Consider the following 23,540-nt stretch of genomic DNA (forward strand, 5'->3'; position numbering starts at 1 on the left):
CAAAAGTTGAGGTCCTGCTATTACCCTGTCTGTTGCCACCTCTTGTGGCTTGTCTGAGCTGGGATCAGCTGGTGAAATGCCTTAGCCTGCAGAAAACAGCAGCTTTCCTTGACTAGATGGAGTGCAAATGGCTCTTGGAGGAACACCAGTGCTGGGGCAGAAAATAGCTGGGAGGTGTCCTTGTGAGCAGAGGGGGCAGCTGGGCCTCTTGAGTTACCCATTTCTGAGTCTGATGGGGCTGCACTGCAGTTCCTGCCATGGCCCTTCCACAGGGGCCTCAAGATCTCTGTCAAGATGTGCTAAAAAGATTCAGTCTCCACTGATGGTTCTGTTGGGTGGCATCCAAACTCATCAGAGCCACACTTTGAACAGAGTTAAAACTTCCTTATGCCAAATAAGACTTTTAGCCGTATAAATATTTATTCAAGTATATTTAGGAGCCAAAAATGAAAAGGCACAGCTAAAGGTAATCCTCAGTATTGACCAGCTGTTTCTCTGGGCTAATGGGTTTCAGTCAGGAGGGATATTATGATAATCTAACTCTGCCTTCCATAGGGACTACATGGATTTTTATCAAGGTTCCAGCATAAAGGTCAACTTTCAGCTCATATTTGCTTTTGGATGGAATTTTTTTTGCAAGTGTAGAAGTATGTTCTGAGAATTGAAGCTGTGACTTGCCTGGTTTCCCTCTTCTTGGAAAAGCTGCTTTAAAAACTTAGAGAAATGTTTCTGAAGCAGATGAAATTTTGGGTGGAGGAAGGGTTTGTGTGTTTTGTTAACTGGCAAGTGGCTTATGCTAAAGATCCTCCCTTTTAAGATAAGACTTTTTCTCCCACCCTGTTACTACCTTTGGGTAGTCAGTATAATCTGAGAGCATCAGTGCTTGGTCACAACTGAAGCCCATATAGCTTATTTCATTTCTAGAGCAGCCAAAACAGCTGAGTGAGGAAGAAGAGGCTAGAGCATGGGAAGATTGATGTATTGCCCTCAGTACTTGGCTACCAGCTATTTGCAGCTCAGAGACTTTCTGAGTCAGAAAAGGCTCCACTACATATGGTTTTTAAATGGATGTATTCCCTTTGGATTAATCCAGTCTTCATTTGAGCCTGTATGAATATTTAGCTAACTAAATTTCTTTTGTAACATCAGGGGATATCTTTAAGTTGTGAAATCAGGCTTTTCTGTCAAGATTGCTTCATAGTCAGATGGTAAAAGCAAATATTGGTGTCCTTTACTCAATGCTTAGTCAGATTATTGAAGATGAATATTCTTTGATGTCTGTCCAGTATAGTAATTGCACTGACATCAACTAATTTTTTGGTACCTGAGATAAGTGACCTTCTTGCAGGTTTTGAAGCACTGTTATTTGAAAGGGAGGCATTATTTATCTGTCATGGCTATTTGTGCTCAGTTATCTTACTTAAGAGGCTGCATTCTGGATTAGGTGTCTATGTACTTTACTGAAGTAAAACTTAACTTTACTGAAAACTTTCTCAGCTTTAGTCCATATTCTGGTATTTCTCTGCTTCAGCCCATGTTGGGTGTGGTGGAGGGTGTAAAGCTTCATTGTCACCCATCTGGCAGTACTGTCTGTTTGCCTTCACATGCAGAGCCCCTGACAAGCTGTCACTCCGTGTGCCTGGGTGGCAGTGTCTAAGTAATGGCTTCATTCACCACAGCTCTGCTTTGCTGGGGTCCAGGACCCAGCATCTCAAGTGACAGAGACATAATTTTAATTTTTATATGATTTTTCAAGGTAACTTTACATGTATACATCCAATCCTCCGCATACCTGACAATCTGTATTAATTGACCCTTTCTGTACAGAATGGGACCAATTGGTTCAATATCCAAATTATCTGGAGTGAAGTTCTGTGTCTGGCAGAAGGAAAAACTTACTTTCTGCAAAAGATGGAAGTTGCAAGAAAACAAAATTAGATCTGCTTTCTTGCCAGCACTTGATACATGTATCTTGGACATGTAGGATGAAAAATCTTACCTCAGTAAGACCTGTCTTTCCCTACCCTCATTAGTTTTCTTTTCTCTCCAAAGGATTTAATTTCCATGAGGAATAGGAAATTTCTTGGTTGAAACATCTGGCCTTTCAGATCTGGATATAAAGTCTCAACCCTTCAGAACCGTTTCTGGTTTCATGAAAAACCTAACAAGCTTTGAAAAATTTCACTCAGTATAGTAAGTGAAGAAGACTCAATGTAGAATGAACTTACGCAGGAGAAAATGTTTCTAATTAGGGCCATACCAAATAATATGGTTAAATGTTATTCTGCGAAAGCTTTGTTTTAATAAATATTGTGAAAATAATATTATTAAGTTCAACATGAGGTAGGGTAAAGTAGAAAGGTGTTTCTCTTCTGTGTGAAAGTGTTTATAATGTTTGGACATGGTTACTGCTGACTCTTGGAAAACTTAAATTTGCAGCTTAATGTTGTAAAAAAAATAGTTTCTGAAACTGTATGTGTGAGTATTAACAAAAATAGCATAATACTGTTCTTTTAATGTTATTATCATTAACTTGTTCTCCTTATTTCTTTTTCAGATAATCGTAGGAGAGGCTCTCTCGGTCTTTTATAATAATTTGCACTCAAATTCGTTTGTCAGAAATAACTACATAGCCACTATTTACAAAGGCATTGGGACCTTCATTTTTGGGGCAGCGGCTAGCCAGTCGTTGACAGACATTGCCAAGTACTCCATAGGTCGGCTGCGCCCTCACTTCATTGCTGTGTGCCAGCCCGACTGGGCACGGATCAACTGCAGCCTGGGCTACATCGAGAACTTCACTTGCCACGGGGACAAGGCAAAAATCAATGAGGGAAGGTGAGTCTGACTGACCTTGTGTACTTGGTTGTATAACAATTTTGTTAACCTGGGGCAATGAGTTTGATAATGCTGCTGCAGTTTTTGTGCTTCTCCTAGAATAAACTTATTGTAATGAATTTTAAACATTAAACCCTGTCTAAACCCTGGTTTTGGTTGTTTTTCCAATTTGTGAAAGCTTGTTAGATTAATGTATAGATAAATGCTTATTTTCATTATGGGGGATTGTCTTTTTTTTCAGTTTCAATTGGCTTTTATTTGTGTTTCTAAAATGTTTGCATCCCAATGAAGAGAAGAATTTGAAATCTACCTTAGAAATTGGATGTAGAATAGCGAAGGAAATGTTTTAGTTGTGGCATGAAAGCAAAACAACCTGCACATGCATTTAAATACATGCAGGACTATTAAAATCACGCTATCAATTTTTCTCATTCTTAAGAATTTTTTAATCTTAAATACTTATCTGCCAGTTCAGTTGCAGCAAGATACTGTGGAAACAAGAATAAAGCCTCTTTATTAGCTTCAAACTGTAGTCGTCGTGCTATAAACTCAGTGTTTGAGTGCTGCTGGAAATGTTAGAAGCATGTTCTGAGTCATTTGAGTGGCTTGAGTGACCTTACCTTTACAGAGACTTCTTTTTCCAGAAGTTCTATATACCATCTCTAGTTAGAACATGTCTCTTTGTGTAGTTTTTAAGTAGATGTGTGTAGTTGTGCTCACTGTCCTGTGTGCTCCTTTGCTCTTCTGGCATGTGTTCCCTATAATTTTCCAGTAGCATGCATGGTATTTTTCAGTAGCTGTAGGAAAATGTTGATGAAATGTGAATGGCTTTGGTGGTAGAGGAACAAGTGCATGGATAGGCAGTAGAATAGTACACTGGCTACGTGTGGCAGGGGATACAGGGGTGGCTTCTTAGAGAAGCTGCTATGTCCCACAGAGCCAGCCAGCCAGCTCCAAGTATTCAGTTTAACTTCTTCAAGACTCTAAAAGTGCTTCTTGACTGTAAAGAGGAGTGTGGACAAAATTTGAATTGCTTTTGCTTGTGATGACTGAAATGGTCCTGAAATAGTCTTTCTGCATTTTGGGGATGCTGGAAAAACAAGTGTTATCTTATGCTTAAACAAAAAAATAGTTTTTTTGTATATGAGAATAGAATGGGGGAGCAATGGCATAGTGATTGCTTACCTCATATTCTTCCCTGTTTTTTGACATCTCAGACTTCTATATTGGAAGCAAGATTTTTTTGTCATTTCTTGACTGATCAGCTATTAGGTTTGTATTTCTAGCTACTGTCATGTTCTCCTTTTCTGTTGGTACTGTTTCCCCTGTAGAGTTGATGTGAGAGGGCTCTGCTGTTTGATCAGAGCTTGCCCTGAAGTGCTCACTTGAGCGTGTGCTTGCCTTTGGGGCTTCTGCTGTCAGGTGAGGCTTTTGCACGCACAGGAAGATGCAAACAAGAAGGTAGCAAGTGGTTAAAGAAGGGTAGGATAGCTTAAGGTGGGATATTATGCTGTAGAGGTGTATGACCTGGATGCAGTGATCCAGTAAATCTTCCAGGGTTTCTGATGGTCTTGGGCCCTGTGCCCACACAGAGGCCAAGTGCCCAAGGGCATTAACCTTTCAGTTAATAGCCCGCTAAGAGGAGAGAGGTGGATTGCAGGGAGTTTTTTACAGGAAGCTGAAAGAGGTCAGTTGTCTCTCAAGCTGTAACCCAGAGATTAATTTCTATATCAATTGACAAAATTTTTTGTGGCGCACCTAGTACCATCTACTTTTTGTTTGCATAGATTAAATAGGCTGGTAGAAATGTAAGGGAAGAATGAGAACAGGACAGTCATAGTGTTGCATGTAAGATCATATATTCTAAATTGAACCTATTATTCCTCTGTAGTAGTAAAACTTGAGGTTATATTTGCATGTTTTAAAAGATTCGTGCTTGATTGTAGAGTGAAAAAGACTATACCATATCAAAAGCAGTTAAATGTGATTACAAACGGTACTATATCAAAATCGTTAATAATAATTTGCAAAAGCCAATACAGAACAGCAAAAGCTAACAACTACTTAGTTATTTATAACCGTTTCACTTTTCTAACCTGAGGTTAATAAAACAGTTTTTGTAGACTGAAGCATCTGGTTTGCTATACATCATGCTGAAGGCAATCCAGTCCTTTTCAGGTTTAAATACCTTAGGCTCTCCTTGACAACTTTTATAGTAGGTATGCACTTTGTTTTGCTGAGCCAGCAGCAGTAATCAGAGGATCACAAACACAATGGTGTGCTTAGTAAATCTGAGTCATATTTGTTGAAAGATGCATGTGAGAGTGGGCACATATACATCCAAGTTTGTAGCACTTGAAGATCTCTAAAGTAGGCATGACAATCACTGGTTATGTAAAAAAAAATTCTAGTTAAATATTAACATGCCCTTTTTTTCTGTGCCTCTTTCTAAGGCAATCCATTCCTCAGGCAGTGTTTGTCATTTAATTTAAGCTAGGCACAGAAGCTTGCAATGTGCTATTGAATGGCACTTTCCTGAGGTGAATGACTTGTACTCAAGTGCCATCTCAAGCTTTTATGGAGATGTTGCTAGGTTTGCTGTCAGCTGGTTTTGTGTGGAGCCATGTAGTTTTCCTTCTAAATAAATATTCAGAGCAGTTACTCAATAAAGACATCTGACCTGGCTTGTTTTAGTTACAGAAAATTAAATTAGATGTGGAAGCACAAGTTTTAGTGTCTACAAATGAAGGGAGATCAAAGTCATGGTGTTCTGTTGTCAGTGGTGCTTGCAATTAGCATGTCACTTTTAGTGCACTGGTATATACTTTAGTGGTGCTGAATTGCCTTTAGGATACTTTCCTTAGCACCTGTAAAGATAATGACTAGTCAGTTGGCTGTTTCCCCTTTCAAATAGGCAAAGCAGGCCTCAGTAAAATAGGTAGGTGTGCCAGGCTATAGCCCTGATAAAGTGGTGCTGTGAGTGAACAGTGTTTACTAATCTCTAATCTCTTTGGCTTTTGCAGCTTTCATTTTTGCTCCTCTTCCTTTTCTTCTGGCTTTCCACTGCATACTTTGGCCTAGCCTTGGGTGGATTGGCAAAATACCGAAATTTCTCAAGGAGCAGTAGGTAGCTAGGACACAGGATGGTTACTCCCTTGGTTCTTGTTAGCTAAGGCGTATTTCCCAAACCTGTCTGCTCTAACCAGTCCATGGCAGATTGCCACATGTCCTGTTTGTTAGCTTTCCCGCATCCAAAAGACTGAGGAGAAACCACATGTGTTCTGCAGCAGCTCTGAATTGGTATTTCAGTATTCCTCTGGTGAGTGTACTTGGCTGTAGTTGCTGGTTGTCTGAAATGAGTGTGTGAACAGTGAGGTTTGAGAGTCTCATAGAGTAACAAAGGACACCATCAAGAGCTGCTCTTTTCCTCTAGTGTGTAACACTTGATTAGTATGGAATATACTTATTTTTTAGCATCTGGAAGAGGGGGAAAAGAGCCAACTTTATTAGATATTTGTTCAGTTAAGCTGAAATGTATCCTGCTTCAAGATTTCAAGACAGTGATAGTGTGCCTTCTGACTCTGTCATTGGGATGTACTGAACCATGGTGTGGCAATGTTAAGTGGTGGCTCCCAATTCATTTTGGCAATCAGGAATTGCTAATTCAACATTGGTTGCCTTTGTGTAGATAAGCATTTGTAATCCCCAGAAAGCAGGATCTGAAATCCAGGAAACACACTTGACTAGATGGACCTGAACCTGGTAAAGGTCAGTGTAAGTTGTCATCTTAAGCAAAGAATGAGTATTTCCTCTTGGTTGTAAAATTTAATCTCAAAAAAATTACATTTAAAGATTTAAATAAAGGTTCTGTTGATTTTTTTTTTTGAGGTGATTGAGAACTGAGTAATGATGATAGGTGTTTGTCTTCAGTTTTATTAAGTTCTTTTTAGAAGAAATAAAAACTAAAACAAAATCAAACAAAGCTCCCTAAGCCTTCCCAGCAAAGAAAGAATCAAAACTGAACAAAAACTCTACAAAATCTATGAAGGAACCCCCAAACCAAGCTCTTGGTATTGACAAGTTGTGTGTGATTCAAAGAATATTTGAGTTAGTCTTATTTATTTTTCAAACAAGGTAGAAGGTACTGTATAGAGCTTACATTATTTTTAGAACTTAATTTAGGATTGTGCTGTCACTTTGGTGAGTGTGTATATATATAATTTTATAAACTTGGCCGTACAATGTGAATTTTAAAGCCTTGTGTAAAGGTCAGGTGCATCGAGTCTGATGCTATTTAAACTTACATTTTATCCACAAAATGTTAAAAATAAGTATTGGCTATGCAGTATGCTGTACTCTTAATCAATGTCTGCTGAATAATTTCACAGGGATGATAATATACCAGGGTGTAATAATGTACTAGTTAGTGCTCATGCAAATGATGCCTCCCTAGAACTTCTAAGCTTTAGAGTGTACTTCGTTTAATTTTCTCATTTTAAAATAATTTCCTGCAGTAAGAATGTAGGAAAAAAACCAAGTTTACAATGTCTGTATTCAGTAAGGAATGAGAAACACAAATTTGCTAATGCTGTGTTGATTTGACAACCCTTGAAAGCAAAATGCTTTTATTTTTTATGTGTTCCCCTTCTTCCTCCTCTTCCTGTTTTTCTTTTGTGCTGTAATGGGTATGTAAGTCTCTGGAACAGGCTAACTGGGACAAATCCACTCAATGGGTTTCAAGTTTAGGAATCAATTCAGATACCTGAGTATTGGATTATAAAGGTGTATTCTTCATAGTTTTGGATTAATGTGAGATAAGTATTTTTATACCAATGATGGTGAAATCTATTTTTTAAAAAAAACTATGTAAAATATCATCATAAAGAGGATTAAGTTATTCCAGAAAATAAATGTGCTGGCTTCTCTCGTTTCTCCTAAAAGATCATTTTCTACCCTTTTGAGTATATCTTTTGAGTTACCTTCCCCCCATTATTATAATGTCCACATCATCTTGAAGACTCTGGAGATGTTGTTACAGTGATTGGCAAGAATGGGTTAAATGTTTCATTTATGTGGAATTTTCACAAAGCCCTGTGAGTACTCATCCATTTTTTAACCATGGGAAGGACACGCTGGCTCCTTTGCATGGCTTTTTAGAGGTATCTCAACAGCCTCATCATGGCATCATCTGCCTTGCTCAGCACCACTGGATGTGTGTCTCATGGACTCATGGGCTTGTCTGGATTTTTACTAATCTTTGTAAGATCCTCTGTGGCTGGATACTACCTTTCCTCACTGAGCATTGCTACTAAGCACGAGGACCTGGGAGGCTGGAAAAGATCTTTCTAATTGCTGACCTTCTTTAATGAATTTGCATTTTGTTTTTATGCCTCTCTAGCTGTTTGTTATGGTGAACTAAAAGGAGAAGGGTCAACATATGGTTTAATTTCTGGAAATCTTCAGTTCACTGACTTTTACTCTGAGGTTTATTTATTGACCTCTCATTTAAGGTGTAGATTTGGAGGCCTCCCGTCTCTTAAAAAATCTACTGTTGAGGTATTGTTACATTCATATATAAGATATGGATCTTACAAATGCTGGTTGTCCCCCTGTGATGGAATTTTATTGTCCTTTCAGAAAGCAGCTGAAAAATCTGGATTGAATTTCAAACCGGGGTAATTGCTGGGTCCAGTTTTTGGGGTTTTTAAAAAATATAATAAAACTTAGTCTTCAGGAACGCACTTCCAAAACTCATGTCACATTTTGGAACTGATATATTGATATACTACTTCCATAAGAATGCGTTTCAGTGTTGTACAAGGAGACAGTTCAGGTTTCCGTTTCTGAAAGTGGAGAGGGCAGTATTCATTAGGGCAAGAAGATGCACGTAGCAAACATCTCACCCCCCCAGTTATTCTATGCCCATTAAGATGGAGAAAGTGGATCCCCTACTTATCAGAGTTCTACACTCATCATGTAAACCAAGCAGACTTTTTATTCCGGGAGTGTAAAGTGCTTGAGTGTCCTCTCTTAGACACAGAACAGTAGCAGATGGGAGGCTATAAGCATAACACATTCTTCCTTAGTCAATACTCTGCACAGCTGGGAGTGGGAAGTCCAGATCTTTTCTAGAAGGATATGAAAATATGTCTAAACAGTCCTTTGAAAGACTAGCCCTTTAAACAAATAATTCTAGGTATGATGGCAAGTTTCTAACTGAGCACTTAAGAGTGTGTGCATGCAGAGCTTGTGTACACACATACTCTATTTTGCTTAACCTCTGTTCCTGAACACATGGCAATACTGTGGGTGATCTGCAAATGAATACTGACAGTGGATCTACTTAAAGTGGTTGCTGTAATTATCTTCTCTAGTATGTATTGTAAGGAATTTGTTGTTGAGGCCTTTTGTAGCTGAAGTTTGAGTCATGTTAATCAATTCGGAGAACATGCTTTAATATTTCAGAGCTTTAGAATGAAGTTAGAACAAAATCATTATTGTTCTCAAAAATCCACATTTTCCCTTAATGGGACAGGTGAATATGAAGAAAGAACAGAGCATGGTATGAATATTTAGAAAGTGAACTGAATGCCAGCATATTCACACAGGTTGATAGTGGCCTTCTCTTCTAAAAATGTTAAATTTGGTTGCAGTTTGCAGTGCAGTTTGTTGTGTCTTGTTGCTTTAACAATGGTCAAACTAATTCTCCTCAGTACAAATTCTTGTGCAGTGCAATATTTTTTCCCCTATATATAATTGTCCTCCAGTCCTCTACCTGCTTAGGCTTTCCAAATTTACTTCAAATTTTTCTTGAAAGCAGTATGTACTACATTTTAGCTGAGGAGTGTGTGTTTGTCACATTAATGCAATAGCTAACTTCCAGATTACTTTCTGTTAGATATTACTTTTTGTTAGATAATATTTTTTTTCGCTTCTTTTGCTGAGTATGGATGTTGCAGTGAGACCTAAAAGTTCAGAGTTCTGGGCTGGGAGCAACACTGAAAACCTTATGCCAAAGCAGATCAAGGGATCTGTCCAGTAAACTTCCCTTCCTAGATTATTTGTCAGCTTACTAAGCACATGCATAGAAATTAAACCTTTGAACCTGAAGGGGTAAATATTACACCATATTGTAGAAGGCTGCTTCTTCAGACACCCTGTGCAGTCCGAGCTTTGTTGTCCCCCCAAAAGCACACTTGCGCAGCTAGCAAGGATGTGTATGTGTTTTAAGTTAAACTTAACTTTGGATATTTGTAGCTCTCTAATTTCAGTCTGTCAGTTTTCCGTTTGTGGTAACGGATAATGCAGCTGTCAAGGTTCATAATTATAATTGTGTTACTAATATACAGATTCATATTACAACTCAGATGTCTAAAAGAAAAAATAGTTCCCTGCTTCAGTTGATGTATTGCTCCTATGCTGACTGTGCTCAAAGCAAGCTGTGTGTAGTCTGCCATTGCAAATTCAAAATGTAATCTTCAAAGGAAGTTTTCAGGAAATTAGAGCTGACTGTTTTGACATTGATAATTTATTTCAACACAATTGCCAAGGTAGTGCCCTTTACCAATCATGTGCCAGGAATTTGTCAGCTTTGTTCATACCTCCTTCTCTGTTTGTAGCCCTGCATGAGCTGTGAGTGAAGTTAAATCACCGAGGAGTTCCAGAAGCAGGCTGCCCCTGCCAGACAGCTGGTATGGAACTGACCCATACAACTTTGTTTGAAGTTCAACCAAACTTGTGAAACTCTTGTGTTGTCTGTTCTGTGTATCCCTTCAAAACTGTAACTGTGTTAAAACAAAAAACGAGTCCAAAAAACCTTAGCAAAACTTCCGAGGTTTGTGAATTATTTACTTCTATTTAAATGAATGCTTTTGTTTTCCCTTGTTTCATTAGATAGCAGCTGGTTTGCTCTGGAATTTTTAAAATTAGGTCAAGAGTCTGAACATTAAGTTAACCTATCTCTATTAAATGACCTGTCTGTCCCTCTCCTTATCTGTCTCCCTGCTCGTCAGTAAGGGGAGTATTTCTATAGTGAAGTATTATTTTGCATTAAAATTACTTGGCTTTTATAGAATGTACCAATATTCTGCTTTGAAACTTCTTAAAGCTCCGTTGAAAACCAAAGTGCACTTAATGATTCAAGCATAACTGAATGGATTACTTCTCGTTTGGCAGTTTCCATCAGTGTCACGAATCAGAAATTGGACATGCCAGAGACTTACTATGTCTAGGGGCATACTGGTATGTTATATATAGGACTGCTTATTTCTTTTGTGGAGCTTTCAAACTGTGAAGTGCTCTACACTACTGAAATTTCCATGTATAGGAGTTTTCATCAGAGGCTGATTTACTAGTTTTCCCTTCTGAAAACGTACATGCAGAAAAAAACCTGCAGAAAACAACTGAAGCAGTTTGGATACCAAGGCGTTTGAAAGGCATAGAAGTCCAGACATGTACTACTACTGTTCAGGTAGTGCTGCTTTTTCCTTAAGCACTTCTTTCACCCTTATGCCGTTACTATTCAAGATATAATGTGGTTGGTTTGGGAACACTTGCAGACCTAGTGAAATTATTAATCATATTTGAGAAGTTTGAGAAAGAACTTAGGGCAACTATGCATAATTTTACATGGAGGGAAAAATGAGCCGTGGTAATGAATAAAAGCCTTTAAATATTTAAGCCTTAGAAGATTCTAGGCTGGTAGTGCATGTTGAAATGGGGCTGTACTTGATCTGAGAGCAAAAGGAGCTGCCTGCAAAAGAAACTGACTGGTGGTAGGGAGAACTGAATCTGGAAAGTGAAAGTGCTCTAATGAAATGAGATGCAGTTCTGCAATCTGGGTCTTGTTTCTGAGCTTACATCTCCTTTGCCGTAGTGTGAATTGGACCTTTTGAGTACTGATAGGTAACATTCATTTTCATGACTGAAACTAGAACCCTTCCCCTTTAATGGTTTTCAGACTAAGCTGGGCTTGAAATCTGTTTCAGTAGCTTATCATGCTTAAGGTAATTTGAAATTAAAATACGTACCTGTGTTCAGTGCATCCTGAAAATTATTTGGAAGCTAGCTGTGGCCAGTCAAGCAAGTAGATGCATCTTCTCATTCACAGAATTTCACTGGTTTGCAAAACTTATATCTAAGGTAACAGGAGGAAAAAGTCTCATAAGATAAAACTTGGGGTGTGTATAACTGTATCAACCACATAGTACTGCAGGAACAGGTATCCCCCTAACTGTTCTTCCACTACTTCCTTTCCTTTTCCCCTTTGAAGATTACAGGAGTCTGCTGAAGGATGTGTCCTGCATACTTGTCAAGTGCTTCTTACCCAAAGTAGTTCCTTTAAGAAGGAATAGCACATAAATCCCTGATTTAATAGAGATTATAATTTTCTGTCTTCATTCCCTTTATGGAAAATAACACTGCTGCCAATCAAAAACGTATTGTGGGTAAGTAATGCAGATTCAATAAATGGAATAGGAGTGTTCTAGTGCATGTGAGAGCAAATTACTAGTCTTTAAGAATGTTGGTTTGAGTACCTCTTGCTGCCATTTTCACTTTTAGTCTTTTCCTGAGATGGAATTATTGCAAAGAGAAGTAAACAAAGTCATAATTTTTATTTTCTTCCTTATTGGAGGAGGCTACCTGAAAATGTAATGGAAAGCTAAACTTTCCTTTTGTTCTATTCCATTAAGTTAAATGGAGTGATAAAATCAGAACTGTTGAAAGATAACTTGTTTTGTAATAGTTTTGCAATGTGCATGAGAAAATTGCAGCATGGAATTTTGTTGGACTTTGGAATATTGAAAGCTCAAAATGTACATGTTTTTGTGTGGCATAAATGACAGGATTTGGTAACTGCTTGCCCCTTTGCTTAAAAAAAAATAAAAAATTGGAAGTTCACGTGCAGATTGACTGCTGCTTATTTTAAAAGGAAAAAAACAGTAAGAATATGAAATTTTTTTTATTACTGGTTATTTTACAGTCACGTTTATTTCCCTGGTAGTAGCTATTGATATAAACTTCTGCTGTCAGATGCAAAATAGCTACTTAAGGTAGTCATTGCTTTGTTAGGTTGTACCATCAGTGTGTAATAGTTTTGTTCAATTAAAATTTACAGAATATCTGCACACCTGAATGTATCATCAGTTAATTTCTTCAATTCCCGGAGTGTAAAGAAACAAACCCCCAACAAATCATGCTTTTAACCAGCTTCAGAATCTGGTCAATGTAGCACTTAAGACAACCCTTGCAGTACTGTACTGCTGATTAAAACTACTTCGTGTTGATTCTGAGCTTGGGGAAAACTTACTTTATACTTGCACAATCAGCAGCCTTTGTTTCAAAGGCTGATGGTTAGGAAGGTGATTGGAAATAGGTAAATACCTATCTCTTCTTAGAACCTGTTGGATTGGGTTTATGTCAGTAGGATATGCAGGGAAATTTGTTTGTGTGTGATAGATTGCAAAAGGAAAAAAGTGGAAAGTCTGCAAAAACATGGTCACAGTATCAAATCATGTGTATTACATGTCATTACATTACATTGGCAGCTTCCTCACTGTCTGCTGCTGCATAAAGCAGAGCTGAGTGGATCCACCGTCACCCCAGATATGGTTATGGAATTGTGCAAGATACTTGCTAGTAAATGTTAGGTCTCCTGTTGAAAAAATTGTCAATAAAATTTTCCAGAGGAGGATTACTGAATTGGAAAGACTCTAGCAGCGTTCTCCTATGTGGAAATGTGTGGCTTTGTACTAAAGTGTGGGTATAATTACTGTCAGACAAGGAAAAAAGTGGAGAAATTGGGAACATGAGTTTCTGAGTAGTTCTTGATGTTGTTCAGTAGATGAACTGCTTTTGTATTTCTTTCAACTTTTCTTCGCAGTAATGACAAAAGGGATTAATTTCAGAGTCCTCAAAACTAGCCACTCCCACTGATCGTGTAAATTGTAGTGGTGCAAGTCCAGCACATGAAGAAAGGGTGAATCTTGGGAGAACAAGTTGATTGTTGAATGCAGAGAAAATTGACTTTAAAGAATGTGGTGTTTAAGTGTAGAATTAGAACTTTAAAAACCATGTCACTGAAATACTAGAAATATTTCACTGACAGGCATGTGGCTTGCTTGTCACAAGCATTGGCTTACTCAACACAGGCATGCTGAGCTGCAGCACTCTGGCATTTATTCCCTTCCAGATCATGGAATGGGTAACACAAATGTCAGTGGAAGCTTTGAGTCAGACTGGTAGAATCCAGGGAACGTGAAGATGGAAAGGATATGCTGGCTAATCCAGTGGGGTGTATTTATTTGCTTTGACATGGGAGTGTCCATAATGTTTTGCTGAGCCTTCTGTTTTTCTCTAAGAGATCATTTCATAATTCTGTAGTTATGTTGGGAAGATTTCCTTATCAGCCTCTGATAGGTCTATTGAAGCACCACAGGATGCCCTTTCTTGCGGAATATCTCTTTCTACTGTCATTTACTTTAATTTCTCACCATTTAATGCTCCACTGTACCAAATGTGTTTAGCTGTTTTCTAGTATTGTGTTTCCCAAGGCTGTTAATTTCCCTGACAGATTCCTGCATTTGCCTTAAAGTTTCTGCACATTCAGGCGTTCATGTGAAAATATTAAATGAAAAAAGACATCAAGCTTGTTTACTGAGTTCCAGTGTCAATATTTACCTAAAGAAATAATGTACTTTACAAAATAATATCAAGCAGAACTTACTACTTAAAACATGCATTTTCCTCTAAGTCACAGTCCAAGAAAAATGGTCATTTTATGTGCTGTGTACTGTGTTCAATTTTTCTACTAATTGAAGAAACATAACCTGTCAGGCTGGCTCTGCTCCCTGGGCTAAGCTGGCTTTGTGTGTGGAAAGTAATAGAAGGTTGTCAGTGTCAAGTCCTCCAAGGCAATCTCTCTTAGTCTTGCTTATCTGGGCTTAGAAATCCTGCCTAAAATAACAAAGTCATTCAGCTGATATGCTTCTTGTAGGAATTGTTTGTACTTTGATTATTTTTCCAGGTATTCTTTAAAAATGCAGATGTTCAGTAATGAACCATAGTGATAAATTGTAGTCAATCTTATGGCAACCTTTTTAAGAACTACTGTGTCTTTACTTCTTTACTGTCTTTGTCTTTATTGGAAACCATGTGAAATTCATGATGAAGCTAAGTTTCAAGAAAGCAAAACAGTCCTTAAATTACCTTCTTTTAAGACCTTTTTGTGATGTCCAGCTCTACTATGTACATTGGAAACTAGGAGTATACTTTAAACCTCAACTGAGACCTGAAACTGGTTTTATGGTTCTACTTAAGGCATTCTTCTAACTTGGGAATATGTTGTCCAAGTGGAAGTAATTAAAGCTTATGCTTTTTTCCTGTTAAAATGAAGCCAAATTTTGGACATAGGAAGAGATCTGTGAGGTAGGTATTGATGGAATGAAAGACGTAGACCTCTGAAAAACTTTTATTTTGATGCCAGAATTGGCCGTTTCGGAAACAATCAGATCAAGACTGCACTTGCCAACTCTATTTCATGATACTTCAATTTCACCAGATACTGTTCTAAGACTATTTTGAAAAGGATATTTTGGAATCTGATGTGTGAATTCTATTGGGATAAGTTAGCCTTTCTTTCACTGGTGAAAGGTAGGGATTTGGAGAGTTGCCTATACTGTTTTATTGCTGGCTCATGCAAACCAGCACTTGCAATAGGATCACAAGGAAGCCAAGTGCTTGGCTGGTCTGATAGCCATTACATTCTCCTGGCTTTGAAAAGAGATGATTTATATGCTGATGAATTGTTGGGAAATTTTTCATTGTCAATCTTAGTGTTTTGAAAGGATTTTAAGATTTTTTTAAAATGTCTTTTTCTTAAAGAAGCCTAGAGATAGCAGTATTGCCAAGCAGTTTCACTGGGATTGCACGATGTGCAAGTTGGATCAGTACTTTGTCCCAGTTGTATTTCTGGCAATACTTCATGTGCTAAGCACAATATTTTCAGTCATGTACAACATACTTATCTATGCCTGATAAGAAATGCGTTCAAAGTTTGTAATATGCAACCTGGGACAAGGTATTCTTCATGTACCCTAGGCTAATAAATTCCTGAAATAAAAAATACAGTAGTCAAGAACACATTTAAAAGGGTATAGGAATTCCAAAATAAACTTAAAGAATGGTATTTTTTCCTTTTATCATTTACTAGTCTTCTAAATTCCTTCAGCTTTCAATAGTTGTAGAAAATATCATCTCATGGCCAAGAGGAATAGCCCCAGAGCTATTGGATAAAGCACTGTCACAGGAGTCAATAATTCCTTATTCTGTATCTTCTGTAGAACAGCATGCTTTGCATTCTCAGATGACATGTTTGAAGGACAGGACTCTTCACAATGTTTATGTTGGTTTTCATAGTGGACTCTTGCCCAGAAATATTAAGTGTTTGAGTACAAGAGTGGAAAAGGGATCTCTAGCTACAGTGTAGTCTTAATGGTTTTGAACTTTAAACATCTGAAGCTAGTACATTGTCAAAGTTTTTCTTTTTAAGAAGCTAATTGGAAAATACCAATGGAACAAAAGTCATCTTATTTCAGACTGCTTATTTAGTACCTCTGAAACCAAAAGCTGTTGCCAGTGTTTTAAATCAACCATAAATGAAAAGCTCTAAAACCTCTGGAATAAACCTGTGTGGACTTTTTCTGATGCAGTTTCTAAATGTTATGCATGCCAAATAATTCAGGAAGTTTTGCAGTTTCACTTGTGCACAATACAGTTTCATTGCCTTCTTTGTGGTATTTGAGCAGGGCATCTTTAACCTCATTATCTTGCTGCATGGCAGAGCTGACTTTGTTTCTCCTAGTCCAAAGAGTGGAAATGTTTCCTTTGACTAAGAGTTTTCCTGGCCCCAGGGTCTCTGCCTGGCAGAGGCACCAAAACAAGGGACCTGGTGGATATGGTAGAGGTCAAACTGCAGAGCTATGAAACTTTATTAATCCGGGCATGTTTTTGTATGCCAACATGCTGAGGGGGGAGTGCTCTGGTTGTGTAGTTAAATTGCACAGAAGGCTGGCTGAAACCTGGCTGGTGGCCTGTGGAGCAGCACTGTTACAAGGCTCTGTACATAAAATGGAAAAAAGTAGTGCCAAGTACAGTTCTTTCATCTCCCTCCTTAAGACAAAATTGTCTTCACATTTTGCGTTATTTTCTTGAAGAGGTGGGTGATATTTATTTTACATCTGTGGCTCCTCACAAAACCAGCTGTGCAGGAGAAGACCTGGCCAGGGGAATCCTGGATTGCCAGTGTCAGTTGTCAAGCCTTTGGGAGCTGAAGGCAATGTTGACACTCTGAATGAGATCACCAAGTACTAATCACTTCTATAAATCGGATGAAGTGTCATCTTTTGCAGTTGACTGGCTAGCAAACTGCATTCCTGCCTTTCCCCTACCTTTCAATAATAAATAATTAGGGTCTGTGTGAATCATACATTTCACAAAGGTGTACAAATGTAATATAAACTACTAGATACTAGTTGTTAACTACTGCCTCTTGATGGTGACTAAATGCAAGTGATTGTTGTGGGGTGATTAATGTAATTTGTATTCATACATATACTGTGACTATAAGGACTTTTAAGAAGTAAATACATTTAAAGTATTCTGGCATTTGTCAAGATGAACTGTTAAAGGACACTTGTTCATTGAGGATGTGTTCCCTTGCTGTTCAAACTTCAGTCAAAAGTCTAGTACTTACTGCCTGATGTAGAGATCTGTTTAGCTCTGGATAAGGATAACTGCTGAAGTCTGTACTCTTGGTCAAAATCTGTGTGATGTGCCTAGGGAGCCTCCTTGAAGAGTGGTATGGACATGTTTGCATTTTACCAGTTCACTTGTATAAAGGAAACTGATGATGTCTGATCTTTTCTTTTCCAGACTATCATTCTATTCTGGCCATTCTTCATTCTCCATGTACTGTATGCTCTTCGTAGCAGTAAGTATGCTCTTTCCATCTAAGTGATAACAAAAGATCTGTTAGCTACCCAGTACTGAATATTTACTTGGCTGCTATGCATATGGCTTTTGTAGGATGTTTGTCTGGTACAGTTAAAGACTTCTCAGTAGGAGTTGTAAGGGTGGTGATACTGGGACAAGAAGTAGAATGATGTTCAGTATGCCTAAGAATACTTAATATGGTACTTGGCTTGTGTGCCGTGTCTCAAATGAGCCCAAGTGACAAATGTGTTTTGAAATGACGATGCTACTTTAAATGTAACTAAATTTAAGTATTATAAACCTTATAAAATTTATAAGGCTTATAATACTTTTAAATTTATAAGCCTTATAAAAATCTCTAATGAAACATATCTGATCTAATGAGATGTGCAAAGCCTATTTTAAAATAAAGCAAAGACCCTTAAACACAGATCAAGTATGTCTGGGCCCATAAACACAAAACAGCAGATCAAATTTAATTTTCAAATTCCTTTTTATTTTTCCTTATTTTTTAAGGACAGAGAGGCAAGAGTGAGGAAAGCAAGGGGACAGTAAATATTAGTGATAAGATCAATTCATAAGTGCTTCATTTAGGGATGACTGTATTTTCATTGAAATTGTTCTTGTGAACTAGGACAAATAATCTTCACTCTTAGGGAAGACTGATTTTGTTGTTCTCACCTTGCTAAGTGGTAACATAGAAGGCATTAACAACTTCATGGAATTTTGTTGTTAATGTAGTTGAAAATTAAACTCTAGTCCTGGACATAAATTGCTAACATGTCCATATATGCATGATAGCATATATGCATTCCATGATTTTTACAGACCTCAGATTAAATTTTCTTTTTTTGTCTTTGTTGCATTTTAATTTTTTCACTCTCTCAAGGCATTAGTGTAACATCCACTGTGAGGGAACCAATTGTTCAAACTAAACAAAACCCCTACAACTACACACAGAAGAGGTGGCTCTTGAGTATGGTTTAGGTGGTTTTTAAGCTTTATTTTAAAATAAAGCTATTTCAGAAGCTTGATGTTCAGTTTTGATCTGTTATGCAGGTTTTTTTATGGCTAAACCTGTTCAGATTGTCTCCCCTGCTTACCAGTCTTATCTAATGTAAATACAAAGAGTTCATAAAAGTATTATATCCTGGGTTTGACTCAAATATGGTGGTATGACTTCCTGTTGGCTGTTAAAGTTTTTTTGCTCATTATGACTGGTAATCTCCAAAATTTTATGGGTCCACTCATAATAGTGCCTCAAAGCCAAACCCACTCTTTCCATAGTACAGGGAAGCAATTACTGCTATACAGAGAGCACCCTAATACTGACTTGCCCCTCTGGGCTCAGTCAGACCCTTCTCATCCAGCATCTTCTCACATGGTTTTGTTAAACAACTTGATAATGTGATACTTAAATCTCACAGAAGGACAAACCTGGAGATAAGAAAAACCTTGGTAGGTGTGTAGCAATGTGTATTGTTTATAATTCATACTGACTGGATTACAGTTGCCTGTCAGAGATCTGGAACTGCTGAGCTTTTACCTCTGTCCCATGTAAGGCATGTTCTTCTGCAGCCTGGGTAAAGGGTGGTGGTCAGGAGAATTCTCATCTCATTAATTGAAGGTAATGGGTCACATTAGGTAATACAACTCTCTAGATGCATACAAGACAGTAGAAGATGTCTTGAACAGCCTGGAGTTAAGACCTTGTTTAGTTAACCTACTGCACTTGGAAAAAATTCAGCCTTTGGCAAGAAAGTAAAGAGTTCTTTATTTTGAAGTTACTAACTTCATGTAGCTTGAATAATGCTTTCTGGAGTGCCTGTGGCATACTCTTTTGAACCCATGGAAAGAGCTTGTCTGGAAAGTTCTTGAAGAGGAAATTATGAGCCTTAGCTGTCTTGGGGCTTTGTGTGTATGAGTTTGATTCTTGGCAACCTCCCACATGGGCAGGTGTCAAGTCAGTGCAAATCAAACCCTTCCTATGCAAACTACCTCAAAATACCATGAATCCTATCCTTGTGTCTGTCCTGGTTCTGACACTTGCTGTGCTCAGAGCTGTCCTTGTGTTCACTCAGTTCTGTAGTAACTGCAAAACATGGCTTTGCTTAGTAGCATCCTTAAACTAGAGGGGTACAAATGCCTTTAACTCTTCTAAGATGACAGGAAGTGTTTCACTGGAAATGACTTTGTTTTCCATTAATTAGTCAATGAGTTTCCAGAACCCTGTCTATTTCTGCACCCATTTTTTGTCTTTGGCTGAGCCATATTGGCCAGTAAAAATAAGAGGCTTTGTGCAGATTAGATTTCTACTTCCTTCTGTCTGATAATAAGATTATTCATTATTCATAAAAACTGTCATGAGGCCATTGTAGGGAGGCCATCAGAAGAAGGTTAATGGCTCCTGTGCGGCATGTTTTTGTCTTGCTGATTTACATAGCCTTAGTGCATACCAAGAAACCAAATCGAGTTCAGATGTCTTCAAAAGGACAGCTAGTGCCAGAGGGTGAAGAAAACACTCACACACACACACACACACACACACACACACTTGCCCATGTGGCAAGGCAGAGTGCTGCAGCTGGCTCCAAGCCAAACCTGCAGGACTTGATGCCTTGTTTGTTTTCTGAACTCTGATGCTGGCTTCATCTGTGCCCTGCACCCGTTCTGCAGCCATGGGCTTAGTCACCAGCAGGACAGGCTGTTAGCATGTGGCATTACTCAGAAGCTGTGTTAATGATAACCAGACGCTAGCATGCTGCTTTCTGGGGCAGCTGGAGGAGTCTGGTGTGTGTGGATGTGTACTGCAGAAAGTGTGCTCTTAAAAGGTAGCTGCTGAATGCAGTATGTGTCAGGTGAATCCATGACTGTAGAGAACCAGTCCTTGGAGGAGAAGCTGAGGGAGCTGGGGGTTCAACCTGGAGAAAAGGAGGCTCAGGGGTGACCTTACAGCTCTCTACAGCTGCCTCAAAGGAGGTTGTAGCCAGGTGGGGTCCTAGGCAGCCAGCAGCAGGATGAGAAGACTTGGAAAAGATTGTCAACTATTAGACCGGGCTACCCCCGGGGGCGTGGTGGAATTGCCATCCCTGGAAGTAGTTAAGAGAAGTGTGGATGTGACATCTGGGGACATAAATGAGTGCTGGACTTGGCAGTGCTGAGTTAACAGTTGAACTCAAATGATCTCAAGGCTCTTTTCCAACCTAAACAATTCTGTGATTCAATGACATTTTTGACTTGGCAAGCGTTTGGACTTCTTCAAGAGTCTGAATTATGGTAAAGGAGTATTCCATTCTTCTTGCCAGGAGATTGCCAAAATTATTTGAGTCCTGACTGCATGGCTTTGCTGGTATCAGGAGAAAAAGCTGCAATTTTGAACATAATCCTATGCTGTGTGTCCCATCTTATAGCAGAGGCCACACATGGAAACACAACTCACTGTATTAGTCATCAAATCCTCTACTTTAACTCTTTGTTGCATGGAAATGTTAAATAGTTTATATTATCCATCTGTTTAAACAAGCAGTAGTATACATCAAAGCACAGAGGTCATTGCACCCGTAAAAAAGCTGTTGTGTCAAGCTAGACAAATTTAAAGGTTGAGTTTTCAGCCTGCTCCCAGGTTAAAATTAAGTTTCTTATGTTTCCTAACATAGAATTAATGAAACCCCAGAAAAAAACCTGCTTGCAGTCTGTCAGTCTAGGAAGCTATGGTGGAGAATGTATTTTGAGACTCATTTGGCAGAGCTAGATGGGTTAGTTTGGGTCCAAGCAGAGCTGTTATCTCTGGGATAAGAACTTCTGCCAACAGCAGCTTTGTGTGCAAGCTAGAGGGAGTTTGACCGCAGCAGTATGTGGGAATCCAGTGACCTAATAACAGATGATGGATCCCAAATTATCTGTGTTGTCCTCTCCTGATGCTGCTCCTTTTTTTCCACAATTAAACAGCTGGCATGACCTCTCCTGTTTCAAAACTATTGAATCCTGGTTTGGAAATGGGAGAGCAAGTATAGTGGAGCACCTCTTCTACCAGTGTCTATGTGACCAAACTAAACCTTGGCCCTAGAGGGGGGGATGCCGCAGGCAGTTTTTGCTTTGACTTTTCTAGTTAAGTATGTTTAAAAAGTTATTTTAAATTAAAATGCTAAATGCATGCTGCCATCAATAGTGAGAACAGTTGGCAGAAATGGGTGTGGCCCTGAGGATTATGTTTCTGTAAGAGAATCAGTTTTGGCTGTAGCTGGCCTGGGCACTTCCCTGCCAACACCTATCCCAGGATGAAGAACAGGGCTGCACAAACCCAGCCAAGAGGCACTGCTATTCTGGGGATGGCAACGCGTTTGTGCTGCTTAGACTTGGGACAGAAAGGGATGATGAATCTTGCACAATGTAACTTGAGTGGCTCTCCTAGAAGTCATTGGGAACATTTTATGTATCCAAGGTCACATGGAATTACAGATGAGGAGGGTAACTGGTGTTTTAATGGCTGGGACTGAAAAAGGCTGCAGCCTTCTTTTGCAGAGAGATCATAGGAAAAACACAAGTGAAAACAGGCTTTAGGTTGCTTTTGTTACTCAATGCTCCCAAATGTGCCAGTCAACCTCTGCTCTCAAACTCTGATTTTGATTGTTTATGTTGGGATGGGAGGTTGAGTGAAAGAGTACTTAAACAAGAGTCTTTAGCATAGTATTTTAGCTATGTCTGTTTGCACAGCACCCATTTCTTCACTTTTGCAAATGCTTTTGACTAGAGCCACAGAACTGTCTTTATTGTGTTCTTGCCCACATGAAAGTTGAGGACCAGTCTTCCAAAACTAATGAAAACACAGGTCTTACTGAAAATGCTTTGTTTGGCTGTAGCTGTGCATAGTATCAAGTACCTTACTTTCAGCAGATTAAAAAATAACAGGTAACTGGTCATGCTGCAAGGCTCAAGTATGGAAGCACTCACACTTCTACCTGTATGTGCTCCTGGTATTCTTGTAATATTGTTATTTAGACTTTTTATGGTAAGGAAACAAAAGAACCTGATTTCTCTGTGGTTTGCTTGAAAGTTAGGGCCACTAGTAAAAATTCCAGTATTGTGAACTGGCTCCTCTAGGACTGAGCTGAAAGCAATACATTGCAGTGCTCTAGTTCTTCTAGTAAATGTTAAAGTACTAACTTCCAGTGGTTTTTTCCTATCAGAAAAGAGGTAAATGTTGTATTCCAATTTACAACAAAATAAAATGTTACTGTTTATCCTGCTCTACAGTAAAAATTATGTCAATGTGAAATTATTTTGGCAATGTACAGCCAAATTGAGGCTGGAGGATTAAAACCCAAATAAACCTCATTGCTCACTGGACAAGTAGTATTTGTTTAGAACAGATTTGATTACAGTGTTGATATTGAATTGAAAGCTGAGCTGTTACTAGTAACAGGAATTTATGCCCATTGCTTAGGAGGCAGCTTTTGCACATCAGTTGCCTTTGACAGCAGAATGCAGCTATCTTAAAGAGCCCAGACTGGTACATATTCTGCCTTTTCTTGGTAGTTCAGCCATTTCCCCCCAGTTCAGCTCTCCCATAGATCAGTTCCCTGTAGGGCTGTTCAAACATTAGAGCTGACACAGGGAAGACAGATACGGTCAGAGTAATAGGGATATACCACCCCTTTGAACAGCAGCTCAGGCATACCACCACGCTGAAGGCACTGCAGACCTGTATCTTT

The 23,540-nt window shown here is 38.7% G+C and overlaps 1 protein-coding gene across 2 annotated transcripts in view; it reads left to right on the plus strand.

Annotated features, from left to right (window-relative positions):
- Window positions 1–23,540, plus strand: part of PLPP1 (phospholipid phosphatase 1) — a 62,514-nt gene that overhangs the window by 30,429 nt on the left and 8,545 nt on the right. For both annotated transcript variants that reach the window (XM_058823416.1, XM_058823417.1), the window contains exons 3-4: window positions 2,558–2,838; window positions 17,770–17,827. In XM_058823416.1, the coding sequence (XP_058679399.1) occupies window positions 2,558–2,838; window positions 17,770–17,827 (339 nt within the window). The remainder of the gene's footprint in view (window positions 1–2,557; window positions 2,839–17,769; window positions 17,828–23,540) is intronic.

Source organism: Ammospiza caudacuta, chromosome Z, assembly GCF_027887145.1.
Source record: "Ammospiza caudacuta isolate bAmmCau1 chromosome Z, bAmmCau1.pri, whole genome shotgun sequence".
Classification (NCBI taxonomy): Eukaryota; Metazoa; Chordata; class Aves; order Passeriformes; family Passerellidae; genus Ammospiza; species Ammospiza caudacuta.